The sequence below is a fragment of the Sus scrofa genome, chromosome 1 (genome assembly GCF_000003025.6).
Source record: "Sus scrofa isolate TJ Tabasco breed Duroc chromosome 1, Sscrofa11.1, whole genome shotgun sequence".
Taxonomy (NCBI): domain Eukaryota; kingdom Metazoa; phylum Chordata; class Mammalia; order Artiodactyla; family Suidae; genus Sus; species Sus scrofa.
Window position 1 is genome coordinate 191,199,416 of NC_010443.5, and position 13,470 is coordinate 191,212,885.

The 13,470-nt window shown below is 50.4% G+C and overlaps 1 protein-coding gene across 1 annotated transcript; it reads right to left on the minus strand.

Annotated features, from left to right (window-relative positions):
* On the minus strand, positions 1,210 to 12,469 carry AEN (apoptosis enhancing nuclease). The gene is made up of 4 exons (XM_003121858.4): positions 12,352 to 12,469; positions 7,478 to 8,081; positions 3,692 to 3,892; positions 1,210 to 3,097 (listed from the first exon to the last, which is right to left on the minus strand). The coding sequence occupies exons 2-4, from the start codon at positions 8,015 to 8,017 to the stop codon at positions 2,861 to 2,863; spliced, it is 978 nt and encodes a 325-aa protein (XP_003121906.1). The 5' UTR covers positions 8,018 to 8,081; positions 12,352 to 12,469; the 3' UTR covers positions 1,210 to 2,860.

Below are 13,470 nucleotides of genomic sequence, written 5' to 3' on the forward strand. Positions count from 1 at the left end.
AAAAGGTAGGCAAATCAGAATCATGACAAGGTATCACCTCTCACATGTCAGAATGGCTATTATCAAAAGGACCACAAATAACAAGTGCTGGTAAGGATACAGAGAAACTGGAACCATTGCGCACGGTTGATAGGAATGTAAAATGGCACTGCCACTGTGTAAGAGTATAGCGATTTCCTCAAAATATTAAACAGAAATACCATGATCCAGTGAAATCACTTCTGGGTGTATACCCAAAAGAATTGAAGGGAGGGTCCTAGAGAGATACAGGAATACTTACAATAACCAGGAGGGGAAGTAATCCAAGTGTCTGTTGATGGATGGATAAACAAAATGCAGCATGTACAACCAAGTGAATATTATTTCGCCTTAAAATGGAAGAAAATTCTGACACATACCACAACAGAGATGAACCCTGAGGACATTATGTGAAATAAGTCAGATATAAAATGGTAAATACAATAGGATCCTGTTTACATGAGGCGCCTAGTCAAATTCATAAAAACTGAAAGTAGAACAGTAGTTGCCAAGAGCTGAAGGGAGGAGAGAATGAGGGGTCATTGTTTATTGAGTTTAGAGCTTCAGTTTTTCATGATAAAAGAGTTCTGGAGATGGGCTCCACTACAATGTGAATATATTCATCTTTGCACTTAAAAATAGTTAAGACGGTCAATTTTACGTTGTATATTTTAAACTAAAAAAAAAAAGGTTAAGATAAAAGGGGGTACATAGCTTCAAAAAGAAACAAGCTTAATAAACCTGTGCTCGATAATAGGACAGTTATAAAATTTTTAAGAAATAGGGAGTTGCCTTGTGGCACAATAGGTTAAGGATCCATTGCTGTCACTGTAGCAGCCCTGGTCATCCCTGGCTAGGGAACTTCCACATGCCACAGGCACAGCCAAAAAAAAAATAAATAAATAAAAAATAAATATATATATATATATCATGTTTTATATATATAACATATTATATATATAACATGTTTTTATATATAATATATATATTTTATATATATAACATATTATATATATATATATAAAGTCTGTAGCTCTAATATTTTCTTGCCACATCCCAAAGCATTGTGAAAGCTGTGCACCTCAAAAGTGACAGCACTCAGCAAGACTCAATCCCCTTGTGCCCCCCAAATCCTTCATCAAGCCACCCTCTCACCCTAGATGGAGAATTCAAAGAAAAGGCCACTTCATCTACTTTCCCAATTGAGTTTTATTCCAGAAGGATTTTACAACAAAGCTGACTTTAACCCCATTACATTTCCCCAGTGCTAACAGCTCCATCCTCCCTCAACCCACAGACCAAAGAACTGAAGCTACCGTTTAGCTGTGAGCGTAGCATCAGCCAGACTTTTAAGGAATCAGGACAAAGTCCTGGTGCCAGGCCAGCAATGGTCAGTGAGTGACTCAGCCAGCTCCCAGAACAATCTGCAGCCCTGAGTTGATAGCTGTGTGGTCTCAGAAAGTGTCCCTCCTTTCCTGACCCTGCCACTTTGCTCACAGAACAGGGAACCCAGGTTTTGTCCTCTCTGGGCCATGCCACACCTCCTGGGACAGCCATGAGGACAGTTCTGTCTGGATCAGAGCCACACGACCCATGGGCATGCTCAGGTGTTACCCAGAAGAGGATGATACTGATCCTTAAACAAAACCAGCAGCTTGCGCTGACCTCAGCTCACCATGTGCCAGGCGCCATGCTAAGCACTCAGGGCTTCACCTCTACCAACCCTCTGAGGCAGGTTGTACTGTTACCCCCATCTTACACATGAGGGAAGAGACTCCAGGGTGGAGTCACATACTTGCCCAAGTCTCAAAGCTATTAAGTAGCAAGATGGGGCTCAAAGGTCCTGTGTTACCTGAGCTCTTGGTTACCCCAACACCCCAAAACTGTCCCATAGGAAACATGGAAAGAGGGGTGAGGGATGAAATACCAACAGAATCATTTTAGAAATTTGGAGAAAAGCCAACCGCCAATGAATGGGGGCACCCACTGTGCAGGAAGGCACAGCTGTACAGCCCTCACTGCCCACCCAGCACCAGTGGGCACATATTCTGCTCTCTTACAGACCTGTGGCCTTGCTCTCAATAAATAATAGTCCTTGTGGGCAATTCTGCACAGGGGTCCCAGAACTCACACTGCTGTCCTGTTTCTCAGATTTTTGTTAAGAGAGCTTAGTGCTGGGTGGGCAGGAAGAACGCCTGATTTGGGTCAAAATAAATATGCTAGTCTCCATCCAAAGCTCATGTGCTTTCCCTCCTCCCAGATTAGTGTCTGCTGACTTCTGGTAGCAGCATGGGAGGGCCCAGCTCCCCACAAGCCTGTTGGCTCTGCTATTCCTCTGTAGCCTAGCAGTTCCTGCAACAGCTGCAGCCAGAGCTCCAGCTGAGAAAGGAAATGTCCCTTGAGTGGCCTCAACTCTACAGATTCAGGGTGTATTTACTCTGAACCTGAAAGTGACTCTGGAGGCAGAGGTAGATGGGAAGATGGGAAGAGAGCTTTACCCCAGGTCAGAGTTGAGACAAGTGAACTCCTGGCTACTGACACCCCATCCACCACCCCCAGAGAGGGAGAGCGCAGCATGGGGTGGGGAAGGCCAGTGGCAGCCTGGTGCTATCTGCTGGCATATTCTCTACACCTGCTGGACTCTAGCAGCCCACCCACCTGAGATTTACTTGGTGTCAATCAAGTGCCATTAGCAAAACCACAGAAGTCAGGGGGAAAAGGCTGTGCCTCTGAAGGCAGAGCTCAAGAGGACAGGTCGTCCCAGCTCCTCAGACCCTGGGCACTGCTGGCTGAAGCCTCTAGTGTTCCCCTGGGCCTCCTCCCCACGGGAGCCTCTTCTCCCTCACTCCCTTCTGCCCTGCGCCTCCCCTGATCCGCTGCTGGTGCCTGGGGCCAGGTCTTCAGGCCAGTACTGGTCCTCCATATACTGCTCCATGTCCGTGCTGCTGTCAGGTTCTCTGTCCTCAGGGTGGCTCCGGGGGCTGCTGGCCTCCTGCTGTTCCCACTGTACTTCCACCAGCCGGTAGAGCTCCATGGCCGTCACAGCATCTTCCACGGATGAGTGCCCGTGCTGGCCCACCTGCGGATGAGAGCCCACAAATCACCACCTGTAGACCCAGCGGGAGGCCCAGTGCTCGGGGGTCTGTGTCCAAGCCCAGGCATGAGTACTCAGGATGGGGGTGTCAGCCTGGCACAGTAAAGGTCTGGGCTCCAATTAGACAGAAGGGCACTGGAATCCCAGGCATGCCACAAGCCATCTAGCTTCTCTGTGTCCTCAGATAGAAAGCCTGGTAAAAATCCCTGTTTCACAGGCTTGAGGAGCAGATGAGGTAATGAATGTGAAGCACAGCAGGAGCAAGAGTCACCAGCGGCCCCTAACCAAATACTCCACCTTTGGTTGCAGGAGATGGGGCTCTATGTGCAGACACGGGGACGGAGCCAAGAACTGGATGGGAGACAGATCTGAGAGCAACCTGGGAGGATGTGGCTGGTGCTACAACGCACTAGAGGAGGATGTGGAGAGCAAAGAGGGCTTCATTTGTGTCCATGAGGAAGCCCCAGGACCGGGGGGAGGCGGGAAACAGCTAGGATGCTAGAGGCACTGCCTGTCCATGGCCCGCCTAGCCCAGAGGACAGGCCCTCTCCCTCCCACAATCCCGCCCACAGCACGCACCTGGATTTTCTTGTGCAGCAGCTGCAGGGCCAGGTCCTTAAGAGAGACCCGGGTCCGGGTGTGGAGGCCAGGCTGGCTGAGGAGGTTGGGGACGTAAGTGGTATCCCGGGTCTGGCCCCGAGGGTGGACGTACTTGAGAGCCTGGAAGTCATTGTGCAGGGCATGCCCCACCACCACCTTGCCCTTCAGGAGCTTGAGGATCTGTGAGCAGAGAAGGAGTCAGGAAGGCCCCAGGGTCAGGAAGGCATGAGGCACATCCTGACCCCTGGAGCAGTGGGTGCAGGGACCCCTCTGGAGGGATATAGCACAGAGGGGAGACCAAGGGCTCCACAGTCATCCAGTCTGAACCCAGACCATCTACTCAGCACTTCCTGTAACCGGGGGTTGCTGAAGCCTCCCCACACCTGCAAAACAGGAAAGCTGCCAAGAACACTTGTGGGTGGTTGAGAGCATCAAAGGAACTCTTGGATGGGTAAGGCGCTCCTGCCTGCTGGGACAGGCTCTTCTGTCTCCATCCTGAAGACCTTGCCAGCCTTGCTGCCCCATGCAACTCTTCCGCCAACTCTTCTCTTGGTGGGGTCTCAGCTCCCCCACTATCAGGACCCCTGCTGTTCTTTCGTTCAGGGGATTCAGAACATTTTCTTTTTTTCTTTTTTTCTGGTTTTTTGCCATTTTCTTGGGCTGCTCCCACGGCATATGGAGGTTCTCAGGCCAGGGATCAAATCGGAGCTGTAGCCACTGGCTTACACCACAGCAACAGCAACACGAGATCCGAGCCATGTCTGCAACCTACACCACAGCACATGGCAATGCCGGATCCTTAACCCACTGAGCAAGGCCAGGGATCAAACCCGCAACCTCATGGTTCCTAGTCAGATTTGCTAACTGCTGAGCCACGATGGGCACTCCCAGCACATTTTCTAAGTACACAGTCAGCCCCAGCTCAAGTCTGCCTGGCTGCCCTCCACTGTACACTCACTCTAATACACAGGGACCATGCCTGCCTGGACTAGTGAAACTCAATGGCAGCTTAGCACACAGAGGTGATCAGTGGAGACTCAGTGGCTAAAGTCACGGAACTGCCTGACAATGGAGACCATATCAATGGCAGCTTTTCTAGTATTGACAGAATAGTCCCCATATTCAGGGTTCTGCCCCTTTGCCCCTCTCTTCAGGATTCTTACTTCTCACCCTCCAAACCTGCTCTCATGCTCAGCTCTGACCTTCTGCACAATGTGTGCCTCTCCTGCCTTCTGCCCTCTTCAGGCCCTGGGGAGGACGCAGGCCTCCACCGTGTAGTTTATCGCTAAACTCAGCTTTCCCTACATGTGGATATGGTGCATTTAGACTTTAGTGGAAGCGAGGGGCCATACCACATTAGTCACACCCACACACCCCCACATGGTGAGATGGTATCCAGCACACTCCACACGGGCTCAGAGTCTGGGCAGATCAAAATCAGCCCTGCTCTTGCAGGCCAAGGGAAGTACCTAGGAGCTAGAGGGTTCACCACAGGCCCGCCTTCCTGCTGCTTCTATTCCTGATCAGTCAGCTTGAAAAATTAGACCTTTTGAAAGTAATGCAGAGTTCCCGCTATGGCACAGTGGGTTAAGAAACTGACTGCAATGGCTCAGGTTGCTGCAGAAGCACAAGTACGACCCCAGCCCAGTGCAGTGGGTTAAAGGATCCAGCATTGCCACAGCTGCTGTGTAGGTCACAGCTGGGGCTCGGATTTAATCCTGACCTGGGAATTTCCATATGCTGCACACGTGGCTATAAAAATCTTTTAAATAGGTGTTCCCGTTGTGGCGCAGTGATGAACGAATCCAACTAGGAACCATGAGGTTGGAGGTTTGATCCCTGGGTTGCTCAGTGGGTTAAGAATCTGGCGTTGCCATGAGCTGTAGTGTAGGTCGCAGACGCGGCTCAGATCCCGCATTGCTGTGGCTCTGGCGTAGGCCGTAAGCTACAGCTCTGATTAGACCCCTAGCCTGGGAACCTCCATATGCCAAGGGAAGTGGCCCTAGAAAGAGGCAAAAAGACAAAATAAATAAAATAAAATAAAAATCTTTTAAATAGAAGAGAAAAAATTTATAAAAGAGAAAAAATCCTTAGGTTGTACCTTATGTGAAAAAGGCACAAAGTGACTTATATCAATATTCACTAAATTTACCTAATCCCAAGAATAAACCAGAAATGTTACATAGTTCTGTTACAACACTTGGTTTGAAATTGCAGGAGTTCCTGTTGTGGCTCAGTGGTTAACAACAAGTCCATGAGGATGTGGGTTTGATCTCCAGCCTGACTCAGTGCATTAAGGATCCAGCATTGCCATGAACTGTGGTGTAGGTGGCAGACTTGGCTAGGATCCTGTGTTGCTGTGGCTGTGATATGGGCTGGCAGCTGTAGCTCCAGTTGGACCCCTAACCTGGGAACTTTCATATGCTGCAGGTGTGGCCCTTAAAAAAAAAAAAAAGAAAGAAAAAAATTACAAAGTGTTCCAAGGAGGTTATAGTTGATATGTTAGGACATGATTTGAGAATAATGCAAACTTCGCCCTTGGGAAACACTAAGTGAATGCCAACACCACACCCAGCTGAGCTGAGCCACTGGGGAATCCACAAAGTGCCCACGCCCCCCATAGCTACCAGCCAGCTCAGCTTACCTGCCTACCATCTGCACCTGTGTGTTCCCACCTCCTGACTTCCAGTTAACTCCTTCCCTCCTTCCCACAGCGCAAGCCCACCCTCCTGACATCCACTTCCCCCAGTACCCCAGGCCTTTTCAAGGCAAAGTGCCATACTACTGGTTTATTTATGCATTTCTTAGCCAGTGACCCTGGGCAAAACTGTGCTGCCACTATTATTAGATTTCTTGCTTTTTATTTTGAGCATTGTGTCCCTAACCCCATTTTTCCCATCAGCTCTGAGGTTTTTGTCGTGCAAGTTGCATAGCATGTTGGTTTTTAGGGATAGACACATCAGAGCTGTCCCAGGGCCTACCTAGAGACCTGTGGGATCAGAATCTCTGCAGAGGGAGGTGGGGACAAGGATCCAAGATTGTGGATTGAGATCTAAATGTTTCCTTAGGGAGTCCCCATTGTGGCTCAATAGTAACAAACTCGATCAGTAAACATAGCATACAAATTCGATCCCTGGCCTCGCTCACTGGGTTAAGGATCCGGCATTGCTGTGAGCTATGGTGTAGGTAGCAGACATGGCTCAGATCTGGCATTGCTGTGGCTCTGCTGTAGGCTGGCAGCTACAGCTCGGATTCGATCCCTAGCCTGGGAACTTCCATATGCCATGGGTGCGGCCCTAAAAAGACACACACACACACACACACACACACACACACGAAAGATCTGAGTGTTTCCTATGTTCCAAGGACATTTGGGAATTCCTAGTGGTTGTGGTCACAACACTACTTTTTTCAAAACAATGAAAAAACAAAAAACAAAAACGAAACAAATTAATACCCGCAGGTGACAGCACTATGGGCCCTACACATTTTATACAGATATGTAATACTTTTACAAAAGAAAAAATGTGGCATGTAAGCTGCTTTGCATCTTACAGTTAGCACAACCTGTTCACAAACACTGTCACAAGGAATACCCCAGCACTCCTTCCATGCTCTAGGGCAAGCCCTCTATCCACCCTGTTCTGTGAAGGAAGCCATTGTTTGGAGAAGTTAAGTAACTTTCTCAAGGTCCCTTCTCACCTATAGTAGCAAAGCACTGCTGCAGCCCATCACACTAACCCAAAGCCCCAGCCCTGCCCTCACCTCTTTCTGGGCCACCTGGAAGGGGATGGCTTTGCGCATGTGCTGCCGAGTGATGCCGCTCCAGCGAGTGCGGTAGTCCACGATGGGCATCTCAGGCCGGATGTACTTGTCGTAGAGGACATCGCCATAGTAACTCACCACGGAGCAGCGGGCCAACTCACTCACCCGCCCCCGGGGGCCCGTGCCCACCATCTCACAGTCGATAGCCACGCACTTGCTTGGCAAGGGCCCCGCAGATTCCCTGGGGGTGGGCTTTCTGCTGCAGGGGGCACCTCCAGATTCAGCCTTTGGACGCTGCCTCACACTGCTGGAAGCTTCTGTGCCTGGCGGAGCATCCAAGAGCATGGGCAGTGGAGAGGATCCTGGTTCTGGGGGTGCACTCAGCAGCCCCTGCTCCTGCAGCAAGGCCTTCCGGGCCATGAACCTCTGGTGCTGTCGGCTCTTCCTCTTGTGCTTCCTCCGAAGCACATCCTTGGCATTGGAGCTCCCCAGGGAAGGGCACAGGCACTGGGTGGACTCAGGAGCTTCCCGGGGTACCATCCCAATCAGCTCACCCCTCAGGGCAAGGGAGGCCTAGGAGGTAATGTGCCAACAGGGCAGCAGCCTGGGGAGAGAAGAGAGAGGGCAGAGGCGCTGAGTGAGGAGTATGCCAGCCCTGACCGCCCTCCTGCAGTGCCCTGTTGCTGGCTAGACTGCCCCACAGCCCTTGGTCTCAGGATTCCAGAAGGAGTCAAAGACCTATTTTCGTAATAATTGCACTCACACAGTTAATGGCACATACAGAATCACTGTTCTAAGTACTTTACACAGAATTACTCAATCTTCCAAACAACTCAAACAAAGTATCAGTATCCTCATATTACAGGTACAAAAACTGAGGCATAGAGGTTAAATAACTTGCCCAATTAATTAATAATAGGCACAGGCTGATGTGAATCCAGAATCCATGCTCTCAACCTCCAAGCTGTAACTAACCTCCAATATTGTAGGCATCAGAAACTTGTAGAGAGGTATGGTTATGGGAAAATAAAGGTTACAGAAATGGTGTGTGTATGTATGAAGTTCCAGTTAAAGGAAACGAGAGATTTTATGAAATGTATGGGCACAGACCCACAGCAGACCTGGAGAAAATATTTCATAGGAAGCCCACAATAGTTGTTTTTGGTATGTGTTAACCAAAATGACATAATGTAGTAAATGACCTTCTAATTCACTCATCACAACACTGTCTACAAACATTTAAAAATAGTTGGAGGAATTCCCACTGTGGCACAACAGAACTAGCAGCATCTCTGGAGTGCTGGGAGGCAGTTTCCATCCTCAGCCCAGCACAGGCATCGTCAAAGCTGCCACTTAGGTTGCAACTGAGGTTCGGATCTGATCCCTGGCCCAGGAACTCCATGTGCCACAGGGTAGCACCCCCCCAAAAAAAAAAGTTAAAAAAAAAAATATATATATATATAGTTGGACATGTAGTTTAATCATTGAAGCCTATAGGCACTTGTGTGCTGGTAAACAGGCTCAACTTAAAAGAGAGAGCAAGAGAAAAGGAAAGCCCTGATCTATAGTGCTGCAGATTTTCATGGTACCTCCCACAAGCTCTCATCCCTGAATGTTGCATTGAGAAGAGATGCTGTGGCCCACTACTGCAGCAAGAAATGTTTGATGTTCACATGGGTTTGCAAATCCCGTGCTAAAAGGCCGGCATCCCGGCATCTTCCGAATGGTGAAGAATGTAGCCTGGAAAGCTTCATCTTGTTTGCTGTGCTGAGTCAGTGCACCCAAAGAGACCAGAAAACCAGGACTTTGAAGTAGGCAGAGCAGGGGCTAACTCAGCTCTCTATAAGTTAGCTAACAGCTGAGCTTCAGGTTCTTTGCATGTAAAATGGCCCTAATAGCTTTCCCGTGGGAAGAGGAAATGGCACAATCCATGTGCTGGGATCTGCATATATTATACACAGTAGGGGCTCAATAAGTACCTGCTCCCTTTCCCCCCAGAATGGTGGAGACTCCTGCTCTTGGCTGGTAACCAGCTCTTCCCAAGCCAGACCTGCCTTGGCCTGGACTCCCTGTCCCTTTCCAACCTTCCTCCCGCCCCCTCCCCACTGCTCCTTCCTAACCTTCCTCCATTCTCCAAGAAGCCCTTCTGGAACAACCCTCTGGATTGCACAGGCTAATGCCAGCCTGAGGCCTCTGGGGTCCCAACTGTGGCAAGTGCTGGGCAGAGTTCCAAAAATGGACTCTGGGCTCCAAGAATCTAGTCTCACTGCAGAGACAAGAATGGAGCAGAAAGTGTGTGAAGGGCTGTGCGAGGCATGCCGGGGAAGCAGAACAGGCCAACGGCTGAAGAGATTAAGAAAGTGGAACCGTGGCCCTACGGGTGCAGGGGAGAGGAATCAGTGGCCACGACTGGGGCAAAGGCCTGAAAGGAGTACCCCAGGACTAAGGAAGAGGGGGCCCTCCAACACCCTGATGCCACTGGGTGTAAGGCACAAGGAGAGCCTGGTTGGGGCAATTGCCCCTCTCCACTTTTCACCACTCAACCTACTGTCCCCGCTCTCGGAAGCGCATCACACTCTGGTGGCTTTTCCTACCCTAAGCTGGTGCCCTCATACTGGTCTCTGCTGGTCAAGTGAGGGACCCCAGAGGCCTCTGGGGAGGTCACTAAAGTATGGCACAGTAGCCCTGATGCCAGACATTTACAGCCAAGCTAGGAAGCAAAGTTCACTTCTCTGTGCTCTGACAGCACAAGTAGAAATTTCCTACACTCTTCAAAGTCAACAGCTAATTCAGTCCACCTCAAAGTGCTCTGAAGGTAGGGATAGAGCTGTGCCTGTCTCTCTTCCCCTACAGCCAGCTCGGGACGTGGTATGGACCAGACCCTCTGAGCAAGTCTGTTAACAGAACTGACACTAGGCCTGCTATGTGCAGGGGCTATAGCCCTGCAGATGACCTTATCTTCAAGGAACTCCGGTCTGGCTGGGAAAGAGGTAATCAGCAACTTACAAGGGTGTGCTCAGGATGCAAGGACAGGCTAGGCCGTGTGCTTGACTCACCAGGACAGGTATTTAACAAGCAGAGAGGCTGGGTTAGAGGAGGCCAAGTGGTGGAGGGGACGCTTTGAAGGGTTTCAGAAAGGTCTACCAGGCAGCCCAGGAAGGGAAGGGCATCCAGACAGAGACAAATGTAGACACAAATTCTAGGAAGCAAAGTACATCCACTGTGGAAAGGCAAGGGGTCTGGTGCAGCGACTGGAAACCAGGAGGTATGAGGTGCCATGGGGACAGTGAGAACTGTTCCTGGAGAAGGGTAAAAGCTTGGGTTTAATCCAGAAGCAGAGAGGAACCATCAGTCTCCCTAGAGTTTTAGGCAGAGGGGGACAGGATAACAACTGCCTTATAGAAGATAAGAATCTGAGCAATAGCAGCAAAGATGAAGAGAAATGAGAGGGAGATGAACTGCTAGTTGGTGATACCTGGGCCAGGAGGCAGCTTGGTGACCCATCCTGACTCACTCTCCATCTGCTTGCTTATCTCTTCCCCAAGAAGCCTTTTCCTTTTCAAAAGGGCTCTAAATTAATCAACTTCATATCGACAAGTCACAGGGATCGACAAGTCACAGATGAAGGCTGCCCAATACAGAACCTCAATTTGCCTCAGCCCAGCAATGTGGAGAAGACCCACTAGCAACTAACCCTGTAGGGGAGGAGGGCCCTTCCACTTGGAGGGCAGGCTAAGGGCCCTGCAGGTCGGGAGCAGGTGGCCTCCCTGACCCTGCTGGCGACGTTTCAAAGAAGCCAGAAATAAGGATCCTGAGAAAAAAGGACTCCATGGCCTTGTATTTCAAGAGATGAAAGCAGTCCTGTTCTACATGCCCTGGCCTAGCTGACATGTCAAAATCAACAATTAATCATCACCCCAGGCCTTTCTTACCCTGGGCCTCAGGGGAGGTTCGGGGGCCTGAGGAAAAGTTTCCTTCAAATCACAAGTGTTTTTTTCAGTGAGGGCAGAGCTCTCTTCTGCCCTGAACCAGGGCTTTGTGTCAGCAGCCAAAAGGCCTTTGGGCAAAGGCCCCAAAGGAATTGTTAAGTCAGAATGGCCAGTGGCCTAGGGGCCCCCAACCTGCTGGTTGATCAGGAAGGCAGGCAGTTCTAGTCCCAGTTAGGTCTGGCACTAACGAGCTATATGAACTGGACCAAGTCAGTCTCTTAACATAAAACGAGGCTTTATCAAACCGGGTATTGGACTCGGTTGGGGACTTTCCCAAAGCACTTCATTACCAGAAACGAGACGTCTTTTTACCAGGCTGATTTCCAGGCCTACCCGCGGGCCCTCTTAACTGTCATTTTGGGAAGCGGGGCCCGGGAATCTGTATTTTAAAGCGCACGGGCCCCACCCCCTCGCCGCGATACTAACACTCGCCCAAATTTGAGAAAAGCTGACTTGGTAAGATCTCCTGTGCTACCAAAAAGTACATGAGACAAGAGAAGTCCGAGGAGAGCCCCGCACGACCTCCCCCCAGCGGCCCGCGATCTCCGAGAAGTGACCCGTGGGAGGCCCGGCCTCACCCACGGAAGGACTGTGGCGCTGGTCACTCCTTGGTCGCGGCGGCCAGGCCGACTCCCACCAGACTGAACCCTTCACCCAGCGCCGCCCCCTCAGACCCAAGACCCCCGAGTAGGGCGGGAGGAGGGCCAGACGGCGCCCAGGCCCGGCCTGCTTCCTGGGAGCCCTGGGAGCAGGGTCGGCCCGACCAGACGTCCCAGGCCGCGGGCGGGGAGCGGACGCACAGCGCGGGGTCCCGCCTCAGAGGAAAAGGCGCGCCAGCCTACCCGACCCCGCGATCCCCAGCAGAGTACCCCACCCCCAGATCACCTGAAGCCCCGCGAGTCTCCCCACGCCCGCACGTGGCGTCCACGCAGCCGGCAGCTCCCACATGCCCAGACAAGCCCTGCTCCGGCCGCCCGCCTATTGGTTCGCTCAACTGCAGTGCCCGCCTATGACCTCTTCTAATTGGCCGGGAGCTTCGCTTGCTGAAGGTTGGGCCTTGGGCTCATAGGGGCGGGGACTCCTAAAGGGGCGCGGTTTGTGCCCCAGACTGGCACAGCCCCGAGGGGAATTTTAACCAGAGAAGGCATCGTCGCCAGTGTCCATCCCCATCTGTGATTCTAGGCCCAATCTTTTCTGTTCCTTGGGTCGGGATATGGGCTGCTACGAGCTCCGTGCCACTAAAGGCAGAATGACTTCCAGAGTACACACCCACATTTGCAGAATGGCAATATAAAATCCCCTTCCTCCTCAGGTATCCAAGGGATTCGGTGAAATATTATACACGATGGGCACTGAAGAAAGATGTTTAAAAGTTAAGTTTGGTCCTTCAGCGCTTATTTTTTCATTTACCCTTCTGCAATACTTACAAGTAATAAGTTCCTACTATAGGCTCGGCATTGGGATACACAGAATAAGGGCAATCACTGGGGGTGCTAGTTGCTCAATGTCTGTATCAGTAACGGAGGTCAACAAGTAGCTTGGTGCAACGTAAGCGATAAGAAGAGCATCAATAAGCAGTTCAGGAGTTCCCCTCGTGGCTCAGAGGAAACGAAGCCGACTAGTATCCATGAGGATGCGGGTTGGATCCCTGACTTCTCTCAGAGGGTTGAGCATCCGGCATTGCTGTGACTGTAGTGTAGGCTGGCAGCTACAGCTCCCATTCAACCCCTAGCCTGGGAACTTCCATATGCTGTAGGTGAGGCCATAAAAAGAAAAAAAAAAAAAAAAAAGACATTGCCAGAATAAACCTCCTTCCATTTTTATCTACTTTTTATGTGAACAATGTGTATCAGTGCTTATACCCATAAAAACAAAACAGGAGACTCAACTCTTTCTCATTCTTGCAAAAAAAAAAAAAGATTCTTCCCTGGATACATAAACGTCATGGAAAAATAACTGACTCAATCTATCTTTTATTTCTAATAAAAATTTACTTTTATGTGT

Coding starts and splice junctions, on each gene's coding strand:
- AEN (XM_003121858.4), bottom strand. CDS start 8,017: ATGGTACCCCGGGAAGCTCCTGAGTCCACCCAGTGCCTGTGCCCTTCC. Junction 3,893..7,477: donor TCCAGGTGGCCCAGAAAGAG/GTGAGGGCAGGG, acceptor CTCTGCTCACAG/ATCCTCAAGCTCCTGAAGGG. Junction 3,098..3,691: donor TGCTGCACAAGAAAATCCAG/GTGCGTGCTGTG, acceptor TCTCATCCGCAG/GTGGGCCAGCACGGGCACTC.